Consider the following 17,307-nt stretch of genomic DNA (forward strand, 5'->3'; position numbering starts at 1 on the left):
ATCAAAGGGCTCGTAAGTTTTGCTTCTCTCCTTACGTTATCTTTACTAATTTATATTTTCTGTGTGAAAGGGCCGAAAAAGACAAGACAGACAAGTATCGTCTCGATACACAATCTGTTGTCTGCGCTTTCTGGCTTTAACGCTGCAAACTCTAGAGTGTATGAAGCACCTCCTCTCGTGGAAAAGGAGGAACTTTTATTTCTTGGTCATTTAGATTTATTAAAACTTTGTTGTTTGTTTTAAGCGTCATGTTTAGGGCTGATGGCTTAGTTTTAGACATCAGAGAGAGATAACACCATTTATTCTTATGTTCACGGGTGATTTATTTTTACGTTTGGAGGAGTTTAGTTTAGTTTTAGTTGGCATGATCGATATTTTAGACTTCTACAGGGGCGGGGGGCAGAGTGTGGGTGTCGCCCCTCTTTGCTTCAGTTTTAGGTTCTTCTCTCAAATCTGAAACATGAGAGAAGGGCCATTGATCTGAAAAGATATGTAAAGCTCAGACTGGTTTCATTCAAATTCAATAGGCACCTAGGTGGTGTACTAATTACGGATCAAAATATCTAATTTTAAAGAAGTTGGCGACTTGCGCCATATTATTTGATACCTTGCATGCACTTTATTTGAAAGTCTTCGTTGCAAAACTTTAGCCTAACAAATTCTCTAAAATTACGGATAGTTTCATTTCTTAATCTCAATATCTGAATACCAGTCTGAAATTTGAAAATCTCCTTAAAAAGGTGAAAGAATCATTTTTGTATGCCAATTTAGAAGCAGAAATGTTTTATATGTTACAATATGAAAAACATAGCGCTTACGAATTAAAATATATCATACTGCCCCAATCTCATCGACAGCCTTCGCCATTAGCCAAAAATGGCAGAAAAGTGAAGTAAAATAAATAAATCTTGTTAAATTATTTCTCCTTAACTCTTTCATTCAAGTAATTCTTCTTTAGTATGCGACGTTTTTGTTAAAATTATTCTACGATTTACAAAATGTTGAAATGCTAAATGAGAAGACGGGAAACTCTCTGTGTATTACATCGATCACAAGGTTTTAGAAACATGGATTTTCTCAATACGTTTGCACGTGTACTTCGTCCTCTTTTAAAAGTAGCGCATTTTCTGTTATGTTACTACTATGCATAGGCATAGCTACGGGGTGTGCTGGGTGTGCCTAGGCACACCCTAATAGGCTTCTTTATCAAAGAGAATTAAAGACAGATATTTCAATACGAGAGAAAATAAGCGGCAGTTTGTAAGAAGTTGAAAATGTCATTACTTGGTACAAACGTGTGCATTATGGCTGATGAAACGGGTGTCTATAGTTTTTCGATATTTTTTATGTCATTGGAGAAATAAAATATTTACTACTTTTCTTCAATACCTGTCAAAAGCTGCACGTGTGTGAGAGAGCTTTCTCCAAGCTTACTTAAGTTAAAACTAAATTAAGAGCAACTCAGAAGCAGGTTAGATTGGAAGCCCTGCTCTTGCTATTTGTGGAACAGGAAAAAGCTTTGTCTATTGATGTAAATGAAGTTATTGATGAGTTTAAGAACATTGTTCCTTTTGACAGACGTCTCTTGTTATAGATGACGTGTATTTTGATGTATTTGTTTGTAACATTTATGAACATTTTGTGTGTGTGTAATTTCTAAGCAATTTGATTTTTTTCTACTACATATATTCAGAAATTTTCAACACTGTCATTTAGTGAATTTATACATCAGTGCAGTTAAAGAGCCAAGTGATTGTGTTGCAAAATATGCTATTAAGGTAAAAGACCTCATTTATTTTTCTTTGTGCACACCCAACTATAAAGTTCTAGCAACGCCTATGCTTCTATGTTAAAGGAATGACTCACTACATGCGAAGATCGAGTACTACGCAGGGATAGAAATTTGCTGTAATTATAGTACGATCTAAAATTTCAGCTATCATGTATTAGGCGCAGTTTATTGCAATTATAAGTAATCAAATAATCCGTAAAAGAGGCCTCTGGGCCTCCTCTTATCTCATGTGAGGCTTCATCACTGTGGATATTAATATATTGAATTACTATAAATTTATTATTGATGTAATAAATATATCAACATAATAAGATAAGCTATTTAATAGTAATTACTATATACAGGGTGTCCCAAAAGTAATAGCGCAATCTGACACAGGTGAAGCAAAAAGGTCTAAGTAATCATGGGCCTGCAAACTAGCAGTTTTCGAGATAATCGTGAATGTGTGATTACAAGCTGCCACTGACTTCATTGTTTATAAACGTCGTCCTGGTTGGTAAAATGCTAATAATGTGTGGGTACAAGCCGTCACTGACTTCAGCGTTTGTAAACGTCGTCCTAGTTGGTAAAATACCAATTATACAGTATGAAAAATCAGAGATCTCATTGCTTTTATTGAGCATTCTACTTTAATAGGGAATACAGAACTACTTTACTAGTACATATGTTCTATGTTACAATTACTGTACGCGATTCCGCATTGAGTTTTGAATTCTTTCGAACATCCCCGGATCATTTCGGAATTTGTCACAAGCATGTACAATTACCTGTTCCAGTTCTTCAACAGTGTCAACGAGAGTGTTGAACACACGCTTTTGAGGTGACCCCAGACACAAGAATCGAAAGGATTTAGATCCGGTGACCTTGGAGGGCATGGTACACCCCACCCCGACCTATCCATCTTTAATGATATCTGCATGTTAGATGTCGTCTCACAGCAGCAGCAATCGTGGAAGGTCATGCCGCAAAAACCGAAGGTACCTCGGTCGATTGAGTCTTCTTGGAAGAATGTGTGGTCCAATGAGATGATCACCTAGTACCCCTAACCACATATTCAATGATGCTGATGTCATGCCTCGTGAACAGCGTGTGGGTTTATTACACTTCAAACATGAGAATTATGTAAATTTAAAATAAAATTGAGTGTGAACCCCGCTTCGTCTGTAAATAAAATGTTACTTGCAAATGGAGGGTTGAGTACAACCTGTTGTTGCATCCGCTGAAAAACTTCACTCTAGGAACATAATCCGTATCACGGAGACACTGAACTCTTTGGAGGTGGTAAGAGTAGAGTGAACTGCGATGTAAAATTCTCCATACACTGCTGCGGCTTACTGGCAGTTGTGTGGCAATTCTCTTCATCAAGGTTCGTGGAGAGTGTTCTACTGATTCCAACACCAAATCCTCAACTTCAGGCGTAATGCGTGCAAGTCTACCTGCTCTCCTACCATGTTCGAAGCTCCCATGTTCTTTGAGATGCTGATGTACCCTAGTAAATGTGCTACTGTCGGTGTGCCTTTGAGCAGGCTATTTTTCTTGGTACAAGCCTGCAGCCTCCCGTGCTTTGCCGTTAGCGAAACCATACACAAAATGCATATCCGCATACTCTTCATTGCTGTAAGGTTCCATTTTCACTACGCAGTCCAGCACAACTGACGTGACTCCCACTTGATGATTACACTGTGTACTGATTAGTGATTGTATCCATACAACGCCACCTCTTGGAAATGTTCTGTTTGATTACAACGCCACTTCTTGGAAATGTTCTGTTTGATTACAACGCCACCTCTCGGAAATGTTCTGTTGAATGCAACACCACCTCTCAGAAATGTTCTGTTATGTAAACAAGGAGTAAATCACTCGGTGTTTACAAAATTCAATCAACGACAGCTTGTAACCACCCATTGGAACACATTATTAGAATTTTACCAACTAGGACGACGTTTACAAACAATAAAGCCAGTGGCGGCTTGTAATCACACATTCGCGATTATCTTGAAAGCGGCTCATTTGCAGACCCATGTTTACTCAGACTTTTTTGCTTCTATTATCGTGTACTTTCACCTGTGTCAGTTTGCGTTATTACTTATGAGACACCCTGTATATATGGAGGAAGAAATTGTAAAAACTGGTGGGTGGATTTGAAAACCTGCCCCCCCCTCTAAGATAAGTTCCAACGTCCCTGCAGAGAAAGCCTCTTCAGGGATACTGTGTAGCTCAGCTGTCGGGAACGCCTGAATAGTTGCAACGTCTCGATGCCATGCCTTTTTCAACGGTGGAAAGAGAAACGTATCACACGGAGACATATCAGTGGAGTATGGAGGGTGTGGATGAGCTGTTATTTTGTGTTTTGCCATAAATTGCTGGACAGGCATAGTGATGTGTGGATGTGCCTTGTCATGCAAGAAAAAACATTATCTTGATGCCCATAGGTCAGGTCGTCGTCGCCTAAATGCCTCCAGCAAACGTTTCAACACTCTCACATAGAGAGTGGTTTATTGTTTCACCTGAAGCACGTTGTCGGAATGTTTCTGTAGCTGAATATGTTAACCGAATCACACATATTTTTGTAGAAACATTAATTTTATAGAGCATCGAGAAATTTGCATTTATATTTTACTTCTGATATATACAGTGTATTGAAACATCTTTTTCAGGGAAGTACAAGTGACCTTATTTGAACGCGGTCAGTGCCGAAACAAGTTAACTGGAAATGGAAACTTGAAAAATCATGTGGAAATACACGATGCTATTCATCCATATGAATGTCCTCATTGCAAGAATGAATTTACCACATGTGGAAGTTTGAACGATCATTTGAAAATTCATGAAGATATTCGTCCATACAAATGCCCTCAGTGCGAGAATAGTTTTTGCCATAGTAAAACCTTAAGAAAACATTTGAGAATTCACGAAGGTATTCATCCATACAGATGCCATCAGTGTCAAAGAAAGTTTACTGAAAAAAGGTACTTGATAGCTCATCTGAATACTCCATTGGAATGCCATCAGTCCGATAAAACTTTTACCCAAAATGTAAACTTAAGAAGTCATTTCAGAATTCACAAAGGTAATCGTCCCTACCAATGCCCTCATTGCAAAAAACGTTTTAAGTTAAGTGGAAACTTAAAAAATCATTTGAGAATCCATCAAGGTATTCGTCCATACGAATGCCCCCAGTGTCAAAGTAAGTTTACTGAAAAAGGACACTTGAAAGCTCATCTGATAATTCACGATGGTATTCGTCCCTATGAATGCCCTCAGTGCAAGGAAAGTTTTTCCCAAAGCGGAAACTTAAGAAGTCATTTGAAAATTCACCAAGGTATTCGTCCTTACGAATGCCCTCAGTGTAAGAAAAGTTTTGCTCGAAAAGGACACTTAAAAAATCATTTGAGAGTTCACGAAGTTCGTCCTTATGAATGCCCTCATTGCAAGAAACGTTTTACCCGAGATGGAAACTTAAGAAATCATTTGAAAATTCATCAAGGTATTCGTCCATACGAATGCCCCCACTGTCAAGAAAAGTTTACTGCAAAAGGATACTTAAAAGGTCATTTAATAATTCACAAAGGTATTCGTCCCTACGAATGCCATCAGTGCAAGAAGACTTTTGCCCAAAGTGAAAACTTAAAAAGTCATTTGAAAATTCACGAAAGTATTCTTCCATACGAATGGCCTCAAAACTAATGGTTTTACCCTTAGTGAAACTTTAAAAATTATTTGTAAAAATAGTTGTTCTCAGTGCAAAGAGACAGTTCAAGATCAAACTTAAAAGTAATTTAATAATATCGCGTGGTGTCTGAAAGGACAAGAATGTCCGCAGTGCTAGAAAAAATGTTCAATACAAGTGAACGCTTCAAAAGGCATTTGATAATTCATTAAGGTGTCTGTGCATACGAATGTCCTCAGTGCTGACAGATTTACAGAAAGGTGAGTGTTTAACATACGAATTCCGAATGCTGCCAGTGCAAATGAAATTTTCTCGTAGGAGCAACTTGATGTAAAATTCCCATTAGAATTCGTCCTTAACAAATGCCAACAGTGCAAATACAAATTTACTTGAACCTTGAAGGTTTCATATCAGCATTCACGTGGCAAATCACTCAATCCAAGACATTTGAAATTTTATGAATAAGTTGGTTCATACGAATTCACGTACATTTTCTTGAAGTCTACATGAATAATAATTTTTGAATTAATGAAAGTTGGACATTAAAAAAGAATTTGACAAATCACGGAAATTTACTGTGATCAATGTAATTAATTTAGAAAAATAAATTTGTTAAAATAACAAAGGTGTGTTTTAAGATTCATGGTGAAGGGTCGAATAAATTCAAGAAGTGCCTTCGCGAATTTATTTAGGATATACTTTTCCAATCAACGGAGCATTAACGTATTAGAAAATACATATTCGTATGTGTATACACATTCGTGTACTAAAATGCAACAAATTTCTCATACATAAACTATGGAAATCCATTTGTAAGCTGAAAACTTAATTTGATCGTTCGTTGATATATGTTTCGTCTATGAAAATTGTCAGATGGGATTTCATGTCGTTTTTCTGCAGTGGTTGGGTAATCACGAAGATGTGGGGGTTACCTTTTTCGATGACACTCTAATATCAACCTCATTTCCAATCACTTCATCATGCACGGCATTTTGCAGCACTAACAAGGCTCTGCCGTATGGACCCATTGCCAGTAGAATCTATGGGACTTTCTTCTGTATTTCCTTCGACATGAATTACAATATACAGTACTGGAATGACCAGAGGACATCTTACATATGTATTTGAATATTGATGCTGAAGATCTGTATATCCAAGAAATATACAGTAGATATCAGTTAAAATCTATATGTCTGCCCAGGCCAGTCCATAGGACACCCATGAAGGATAAATCACATTCTATCAATAATTTTTTTGTATGTTTTCGACATGAACTATTAGACATTCTTATTTGGTTGCGGTTATTATTTATCTGTTACTTTGATATTTCCACATCTATTTTGAATATGGAAGGAATAGTCCCGGACTAGATTTAGATGTTTCGATGATCTCGTACACGTGCATTCCACCTTCGCTATCCTTTCTCACACATACGCCCAGAAATACACATGGAAGCACACAAAGTATTTTTATTCACGTATATCCAAGATAAGCAGAAGATGCAATGTTTTTGGGCACTAGCTCGGCTAAGCAGCACCACGTGCGAGATGAACACTGACGTAGACATTGAGCCAGCAAATGATGTTGCGTGCTTTCCATGATTGCCTGCCTCTTGATATCGACCCCCTCCGCTCCCGTGCTTTCTATCCGGCCCTCTGGATTAATTCCCTTCCTTAATCCTTTCAATCTCTCCTTCCACATCACCCTGGGTGTTTTGCAAGCAGATAATATTGGAACTGTGTGTACACTGTGTATTCCACCTTCCGCGTGAGGCACCTAAAAGTACCACCTAAAATAGCGAAGAAACCAGAAACAGTAGCGATGTGAGGTTTGCGGGAAACAATAATATCAAATGGGGCTCGTAAATTGGAGGTATGGGGTGGGTCGAAAAATATAGACAAATGGGGCATCTGGAGCAAAGTCATATTTTTTAAAATGGAACGATATACAATAACATGCATAATATATAAGAGCACATGCAGAGAAACACAACGCCGTTGGTCTCATGCATCTACTGCACATAGGAACGAAGATATGGCCATGTAAAAATATGTAAACAAACTAACAAGTGGCCCACTTGACCGTCAGTACCACGGCATGTAAGACTTCTCAGGTGCCTGACAGAACTGCCTTTACGCAGAGCAAGTTTTGATAGCAGGTCCACGAGATCGTGTTAGTTCATAGCAAGCAGTCGTAGTGGTAAGAGCGAAGATTATGGTGTTCACAAACAGAAAAAGTGGACATGATCCTGATTTATGGGGAATGCCGAAAGAATGTGTCAGAAGCCTACCGTGTGTACGCAGAGAGATATCCGGACAGACGACAGCCATCTCGACGTCTGTTTGGTAAGTTATTTATTAAATTAAGAGACACCAGAAGTGTAACACCACGAGCACGTGTGCGGAACAAGCCAACTACAGGTGAGGCAGGTGCAACAAATGTTCTCGCCGCTGTTGCTGTGAATCCGCACGTTAGCTCCCATGAAATTGCCAGGGATGCTGGGATGAGTCAGCGAAGTGTATTGCGCATTCTGCACACACACAAGTTTCACCCATATCATATCTCCCTCCATCAGGAACTTCACGGGAATGATTTTGTGGACCGTGTTCGGTTTTGCACATGGATGTTACGACACGACACACCCGATTTGTCACGTATCCTCTTCACTGACGAGGCAACTTTTACCAATCATGGAAATGTCAACCTAAGGAACATGCACTATTGGTCAGTGACAAATCCACATTGGCTTCTTCAAGTGGAACGCCAGCGCCCATGGAGTGTGAACCTGTGGTGTGGTATAGTGGGTGAACATCTCATTGGCTCTTTTTTTATACAAGGGACACTGAATGCTGACCGATACATACAGTTTTTACAACATGAACTGCCTGTACAATAAAGGACATACCACTTCAGACAAGGAGGGAAATGTGGTACCAACATGACGGGTGCCCAGCTCACAGTGCAAAACGTGCTACAGCATGTGTGGAAAATACATTTCCAAATCGGATTGGACGTGGAGGGCCTGTCAAATGGCCGGCTCGTTCCCCAAATTTGACACCGTTAGACTTTTTCCTGTGGGGAAAGCTGAAGGACATTGTCTACCGGGATGTGCCAACAACTCCAGAGGATATGCAACACCGCATTACTGCGGCCTGTAGGGACATTCCCTATGAGATGCTACATTCTGTGCAACGATCTTTGCGTGGGCGCCTCGTTGCCTGTATCGCAGCTGACGGCCACCACTTTGAACACACACTTTGACAGGTTTTCGCTTCTTACGCAGTGGTTCTTCGACATATTGTCATGGTCATTTTCATTATGCTGTAACACTGTCAAATACATGGTGCTGACGATGTCTACTGTATTTTTTCTTCCTTTAACATGTTCTGTCTTCATCTTGTCCAATGGCTTCCGACATCTCATACTTGTACATGCTGTGGTACTGATGGTCAAGTGGGCCACTTGTTAGTTTGTTTACATATTTTCACATGGCCATATCTTCGTTCCTATGTGCAGTAGATGCATGAGACCAACGGCGTTGTGTTTCTCTGCGTGTGCTCTTTTATATTCCATTTTAAAAAATATGACTTTGCTCCAGATGCCCCATTTGTCGATATTTTTTGACCCACCCCATACCTCCGATTTACGAGCCCCATTTGATATTATTGTTTCCCGCAAACCTCATATCGCTACTGTTTCTTGTTTCTTCGCTATTTCAGGTGGTACTTTTAGGTGCCTCATGCGGTATATATATATACACACACTATGTTGCCATTCGTCACTGGACACCCCTCAAAAAGTGCTTGGGATCGTCTGTAGACATCATACAACCTATAAAAGGCATTGCCGGTTGAGAATACACTCATACCAGCTACAGCAGTCAATATGGACAGACAATGCGAACTGAGTGAGGCAGAACGAGGGATGATCATTGGAGCCCACAGGTTTGGGCATTCGACCTGTGGCATTTCCGACAAATCTCAGATACCCCGGTCGACAGTGAGTGATGCTATCGTGAAGTGGAAGCGAGAGGAGGTCATGACATGCCGACCCAGACCCAATAAACCGAAAATATTAACAGATCGTGACCGTCGATGCTTGAAACATGTGGTGAAGTCAAACCGGAAGGTGTCGTTACAGATGGTGGCACAGGAGTTTCGATCAGCTTCCAGTAGTGCTGCAAGTGATCGTACTGTCCGCCGGGAGATCGTCGCACTTGGTTTTCATGGTCGCGCAGCAGTTCACAAGCCGCATATCAAAGCCCGCAATGTGGCCCGTCGGTTACAGTGGTGCAAGGAACGCCGCCATTGGACTCTCGAACAATGGAAATCCCTCCTATGGAGTCATGAATCGCGCTACCAGATGTGGCGGTCTGATGGACATGTGTGGGTGTGGAGCATGCCCGGTGAACGCTGTTTACAGGAATGTATTGCACCCACAGTGATATTCGGTGGAGGTGGCATCATGGTGTGGTCCTGCTTTTCGTGGTATGGTCTTTGCCCTCTTGTTTTAGTTCGGGAAAATATGAATGCCGATGCGTACCAAAAGGTTCTGGACAATTCTGGGCTACCGACATTGTGGGAACAATTCGGTATTGGCCCATACCTGTTTCAGCACGACAGTGCTCCATGTCATATGGCAGGCATTATCAACACATGGTTCGAGGACATGGGTGTGCAAAAACTTGATTGGCCAGCCCAAAGTCCAGATATCGATCCCATTGAACACCTTTGGGACAAGTTGAAGTGCCGCTTGAGAGCCAGGCCATGCCGCCCAAAAAACACCAACTGAGCTGTTTGCCGCTTTGCAGGAGGAATGGGGCAAGATTCCCATCGACGCGTATCGCAAATTGGTGGAAAGTCTTCTTCGAAGGGTTGCGGACATTGCGGCTAAAGGTGGCCCTACATGATACTGATATGGTGCTGCGACCGGATTAACGTTCTGGTATGGGGGTATGGGGTGTCCGGTGACGAATGGCAACATGGTGTGTGTGTGTGTGTGTGTGTGTGTGTGTGTGTGTGTGTGTGTGTGTGTGTGTATATATATATATATATATATATATATACAGGGTGTCATTTTAATGGCGCCCACGGACCACAGATTCGTATAGAGGACATCAAAACAAACAACTTTTCTCAGTAACATTTTTCTTGTTGGTGCATCATTTCTGCGCTACAGCTGTTCAAAAAAGACCGTTTTGCCGCCTGGATGCTGGCAACCCAACACAACATTTGATCGTATCTGTGACGTCATTTCCTGCGGCGAAACAGCGCATGGCAGAGTTGCAAGGTACACACAAATTTTGTGAAAATTTACAAACTACCAACCACATTATTAGGTGTAAAACGAAGCGAGAAACGCGTCCAGTAGACCGAACATCATAGCCCACCAGCCAGAAGATCAGCAGTCATCTCAGGGGAAGGGGGAAGTGAACCAACGATATGAGAAATGGTAAAAACGTATTCAAAATGAAGTGTCAATTTCGGATTTTGTCTCAGCCTACATGTCAAATATCAACAACAATACATTTTATTGGAGTTACAGCTTACATGTGGCTGTTTGCGCCCAGTTACATGTCAAATAGTTGCAAATCTCGTTGCAAGATTGGTATCTACAGGTTTGTGTCCAGATGCATTGTGGTACTTTTGTGCTGATAACGGAAGTATCCGAGGTTCACGTTGTTACATTACGGCTAAAACACGTACAACCACAGTAACAATCTAATTATGAATCAGTAGCGAATATACTGTCCTGTTCATAGTTGCAAACTATTACATTACATGTATATCCGGTGCATAGATAAACACAGTCGTCGGAGAGCTTGGAGCTTGTATTACTACTACTTACATCCCTGTTTTTTCAACCATTTTTGTCACTTGCCTCATAATGCACTGAATATACATTATATTATATGTTGCTTACCTTTGGAATTTTGAGTTCTTTCATATCTAGTATTTTGTCATCTGTTCAGTGTGTCACAGAAAACTAGTATCAGAAGGACGAAGTGGATAGACTAAATTGTAGATGCCAACTTGGTAACTAGATTAGCAAATATTTGACATGTAAGCTGATACAAAATTCGATATGACCACTTCCACTTGAATTCTGTTTTCTTTCTACCAGTTTTCGTGTCGTTTGTTTACTTCCTGTTACGTTAAAGTACGTGTTTTCTCGTTTTCTTTTACGGTACATAATGTGGCTGATTGTAGCTATGTCATTTTTCACAGAATATGAGTGTTCCTGGCAACCCTGCAACGCATCGCTTCAGGACGGGATATGACGTCACAATTGCAATGAAATGTTGTGTGTGGTTGCCAGCATTCAGGCGGCAAAACGGACTTTTTTGAACGACTGTAGCGCCGAAAGGATGCACCAAGGAGAAAAATGTTACTGAGAAATGTTGTTTGTTTTGATGTCCTCTATACGTTTCCGTTGTCCGTGGGCGCCATTAAAATGACACCCTGTATATATATATATATATATATATATATATATATATATACATACACACACACACACACACACACACACACACACACGTGTAAATCATTTGCAGGAAGTACACTGATAGCTTCGGAAAATCACTGCACTGCACTTAGTCGCCTAATATAGAATCAAAGGGCTCGTAAGTTTTGCTTCTCTCCTTACGTTATCTTTACTAATTAATATTTTCTGTGTGAAAGGGCCGAAAAAGACAAGACAGACAAGTATCGTCTCGATACACAATCTGTTGTCTGCGCTTTCTGGCTTTAACGCTGCAAACTCTAGAGTGTATGAAGCACCTCCTCTCGTGGAAAAGGAGGAACTTTTATTTCTTGGTCATTTAGATTTATTAAAACTTTGTTGTTTGTTTTAAGCGTCATGTTTAGGGCTGATGGCTTAGTTTTAGACATCAGAGAGAGATAACACCATTTATTCTTATGTTCACGGGTGATTTATTTTTACGTTTGGAGGAGTTTAGTTTAGTTTTAGGTGGCATGATCGATATTTTAGACTTCTACGGGGGCGGGGGGCAGAGTGTGGGTGTCGCCCCTCTTTGCTTCAGTTTTAGGTTCTTCTCTCAAATCTGAAACATGAGAGAAGGGCCATTGATCTGAAAAGATATGTAAAGCTCAGACTGGTTTCATTCAAATTCAATAGGCACCTAGGTGGTGTACTAATTACGGATCAAAATATCTAATTTTAAAGAAGTTGGCGACTTGCGCCATATTATTTGATACCTTGCATGCACTTTATTTGAAAGTCTTCGTTGCAAAACTTTAGCCTAACAAATTCTCTAAAATTACGGATAGTTTCATTTCTTAATCTCAATATCTGAATACCAGTCTGAAATTTGAAAATCTCCTTAAAAAGGTGAAAGAATCATTTTTGTACGCCAATTTAGAAGCAGAAATGTTTTATATGTTACTATATGAAAAACATAGCGCTTACGAATTAAAATATATCATACTGCCCCAATCTCATCGACAGCCTTCGCCATTAGCCAAAAATGGCAGAAAAGTGAAGTAAAATAAATAAATCTTGTTAAATTATTTCTCCTTAACTCTTTCATTCAAGTAATTCTTCTTTAGTATGTGACGTTTTTGTTAAAATTATTCTACGATTTATAAAATGTTGAAATGCTAAATGAGAAGACGGGAAACTCTCTGTGTATTACATCGATCAGAAGGTTTTAGAAACATGGATTTTCTCAATACGTTTGCACGTGTACTTCGTCCTCTTTTAAAAGTAGCGCATTTTCAGTTATGTTACTACTATGCATAGGCGTAGCTACGGGGTGTGCCGGGTTTGCCTAGGCACACCCTAATGGGCTTCTTTATCAAAGAGAATTAAAGACAGATATTTCAATACGAGAGAAAATAAGCGGCAGTTTGTAAGAAGTTGAAAATGTCATTACTTAGTACAAACGTGTGCATTATGGCAGATGAAACGGGTGTCTATAGTTTTTCGATATTTTTTATGTCATTAGAGAAATAAAATATTTACTGCTTTTCTTCAATACCTGTCAAAAGCTGCACGTGTGTGAGAGAGCTTTCTCCAAGCTTTCCCAAGTTAAAACTAAATTAAGAGCAACTCAGAAGCAGGTTAGATTGGAAGCCCTGCTCTTGCTATTTGTGGAACAGGAAAAAGCTTTGTCTATTGATGTAAATGAAGTTATTGATGAGTTTAAGAACATTGTACCTTTTGACAGACGTCACTTGTTATAGATGACGTGTATTTTGATGTATTTGTTTGTAACATTTATGAACATTTTGTGTGTGTGTAATTTCTAAGCAATTTGATTTTTTTCTACTACATATATTCAGAAATTTTCAACACTGTCATTTAGTGAATTTATACATCAGTGCAGTTAAAGAGCCAAGTGATTGTGTTGCAAAATATGCTATTAAAAAGGTAAAAGACCTCATTTATTTTTCTTTGTGCACACCCAAATATAAAGTTCTAGCAACGCCTATGCTTCTATGTTAAAGGAATGCCTCACTGCATGCGAAGATCGAGTACTACGCAGGGATAGAAATTTGCTGTAATTATAGTACGATCTAAAATTTCAGCTATCATGTATTAGGCGCAGTTTATTGCAATTATAAGTAATCAAATAATCCGTAAAAGAGGCCTCTGGGCCTCCTCTTATCTCATGTGAGGCTTCATCACTGTGGATATTAATATATTGAATAACTATAAATTTATTATTGATGTAATAAATATATCAACATAATAAGATAAGCTATTTAATAGTAATTACTATATACAGGGTGTCCCAAAAGTAATAGCGCAATCTGACACAGGTGAAGCAAAAAGGTCTAAGTAATCATGGGCCTGCAAACTAGCAGTTTTCGAGATAATCGTGAATGTGTGATTACAAGCTGCCACTGACTTCATTGTTTATAAACGTCGTCCTGGTTGGTAAAATGCTAATAATGTGTGGGTACAAGCCGTCACCGACTTCAGCGTTTGTAAACGTCATCCTAGTTGGTAAAATACCAATTATACAGTATGAAAAATCAGAGATCTCATTGCTTTTATTGAGCATTCTACTTTAATAGGGAATACAGAACTACTTTTCTAGTACATATGTTCTATGTTACAATTACTGTACGCGATTCCGCATTGAGTTTCGAATTCTTTCGAACATCCCCGGATCATTTCAGAATTTTGTCACAAGCATGTACAATTATCTGTTCCAGTTCTTCAACGGTGTCAACGAGAGTGTTGTACACACGCTTTTGAGGTGACCCCAGACACAAGAATCGAAAGGATTTAGATCCGGTGACCTTGGAGGGCATGTTACAGGCCCACCCCGACCTATCCATCTTTAATGATATCTGCATGTTAGATGTCGTCTCACAGCAGCAGCAATCGTGGAAGGTCATGCCGCAAAAACCGAAGGTACCTCGGTCGATTGAGTCTTCTTGGAAGAATGTGTGGTCCAATGAGATGACCACCTAGTACCCCTAACCACATATTCAATGATGCTGATGTCATGCTTCGTGAACAGCATGTGGGTTTATTACACTTCAAACATGAGAATTATGTAAATTTAAAATAAAATTGAGTGTGAACCCCGCTTCATCTGTAAATAAAATGTTACTTGCAAATGGAGGGTTGAGTACAACCTGTTGTTGCATCCGCTGAAAAACTTCACTCTAGGAACATAATCCGTATCACGGAGACACTGAACTCGTTGGAGGTGGTAAGAGTAGAGTGAACTGCGATGTAAAATTCTCCATACACTGCTGCGGCTTACTGGCAGTTGTGTGGCAATTCTCTTCATCAAGGTTTGTGGAGAGTGTTCTACTGATTCCAACACCAAATCCTCAACTTCAGGCGTAATGCGTGCAAGTCTACCTGCTCTCCTACCATGTTCGAAGCTCCCATGTTCTTTGAGACGCTGATGTACCCTAGTAAATGTGCTACTCTCGGTGTGCCTTTGAGCAGGCTATTTTCCTTGGTACAAGCCTGTAGCCTCCCGTGCATTGCCGTTAGCGAAACCATACACAAAATGCATATCCGCATACTCTTCATTGCTGTAAGGTTCCATTTTCACTAATCAGTCCTGCACAACTGACGTGACTCCCACTTGACGATTACACTGTGTACTGATTAGTGATTGTATCCATACAACGCCACCTCTCGGAAATGTTCTGTTTGATTACAACGCCACTTCTTGGAAATGTTCTGTTTGATTACAACGCCACCTCTCGGAAATGTTCTGTTTGAATGCAACACCACCTCTCAGAAATGTTCTGTTATGTAAACAAGGAGTAAATCACTCGGTGTTTACAAAATTCAATCAACGACAGCTTGTAACCACCCATTGGAACACATTATTAGAATTTTACCAACTAGGACGACGTTTACAAACAATAAAGCCAGTGGCGGCTTGTAATCACACATTCGCGATTATCTTGAAAGCGGCTCGTTTGCAGACCCATGTTTACTGAGACTTTTTTGCTTCTATTATCGTGTACTTTCACCTGTGTCAGTTTGCGCTATTACTTATGAGACACCCTGTATATATGGAGGAAGAAATTGTAAAAACTGGTGGGTGGATTTGAAAACCTGCCCCCCCACTCTAAAATAAGTTCCAACGTCCCTGCAGAGAAAGCCTCTCCAGGGATGCTGTGTAGCTCAGCTGTCGGGAACGCCTGGATAGTTGCAACGTCTCGATGCCATGCCTTTTTCAACGGTGGAAAGAGAAACGTATCACACGGAGACTTATCAGTGGAGTATGGAGGGTGTGAATGAGCTGTTATTTTGTGTTTTGCCATAAATTGCTGGACAGGCATAGTGATGTGTGGATGTGCCTTGTCATGCAAGAAAAACCATTATCTTGATGCCCATAGGTCAGGTCGTCGTCGCCTAAATGCCTCCAGCAAACGTTTCAACACTCTCACATAGAGAGTTTGGTTTATTGTTTCACCTGAAGCACGTTGTCGGAATGTTTCTGTAGCTGAATATGTTAACCGAATCACACATATTTTTGTAGAAACATTAATTTTATAGAGCATCGAGAATTTTGCATTTATATTTTACTTCTGATATATACAGTGTATTGAAACATCTTTTTCAGGGAAGTACAAGTGACCTTATTTGAACGCGGTCAGTGCCGAAACAAGTTAACTGGAAATGGAAACTTGAAAAATCATGTGGAAATACACGATGCTAATCATCCATATGAATGTCCTCATTGCAAGAATGAATTTACCACATGTGGAAGTTTGAACGATCATTTGAAAATTCATGAAGATATTCGTCCATACAAATGCTCTCAGTGCGAGAATAGTTTTTGCCATAGTAAAACCTTAAGAAAACATTTGAGAATTCACGAAGGTATTCATCCATACAGATGCCATCAGTGTCAAAGAAAGTTTACTGAAAAAAGGTACTTGATAGCTCATCTGAATACTCCATTGGAATGCCATCAGTCCGATAAAACTTTTACCCAAAATGTAAACTTAAGAAGTTATTTCAGAATTCACAAAGGTAATCGTCCCTACCAATGCCCTCATTGCAAAAAACGTTTTAAGTTAAGTGGAAACTTAAAAAATCATTTGAGAATCCATCAAGGTATTCGTCCATACGAATGCCCCCAGTGTCAAAGTAAGTTTACTGAAAAAGGACACTTGAAAGCTCATCTGATAATTCACGATGGTATTCGTCCCTATGAATGCCCTCAGTGCAAGGAAAGTTTTTCCCAAAGCGTAAACTTAAGAAGTCATTTGAAAATTCACCAAGGTATTCGTCCTTATGAATGCCCTCAGTGTAAGAAAAGTTTTGCTCGAAAAGGACACTTAAAAAATCATTTGAGAGTTCACGAAGTTCGTCCTTACGAATGCCCTCATTG

At 39.7% G+C, this 17,307-nt stretch overlaps 1 protein-coding gene across 2 annotated transcripts in view; it reads left to right on the plus strand.

The window, feature by feature from the left end:
* LOC145981856 (uncharacterized) overlaps positions 1-17,307 on the plus strand; it is a 93,929-nt gene that overhangs the window by 38,400 nt on the left and 38,222 nt on the right. Inside the window, exon 5 of one of the 2 annotated variants that reach the window (XM_083115305.1) lies at positions 4,450-6,072. The exons of the other annotated variant lie outside the window; for it this stretch is intronic. Coding sequence (XP_082971431.1) covers positions 4,450-5,479 — 1,030 coding nt within the window. The 3' untranslated portion in view covers positions 5,480-6,072. Of the gene's footprint in view, positions 1-4,449; positions 6,073-17,307 lie in introns of those variants that run through there. 2 annotated transcript variants of the gene reach the window in all.

Source organism: Lepisma saccharinum, chromosome 30, assembly GCF_977018435.1.
Source record: "Lepisma saccharinum chromosome 30, izLepSacc3.1, whole genome shotgun sequence".
Taxonomy (NCBI): Eukaryota; Metazoa; Arthropoda; class Insecta; order Zygentoma; family Lepismatidae; genus Lepisma; species Lepisma saccharinum.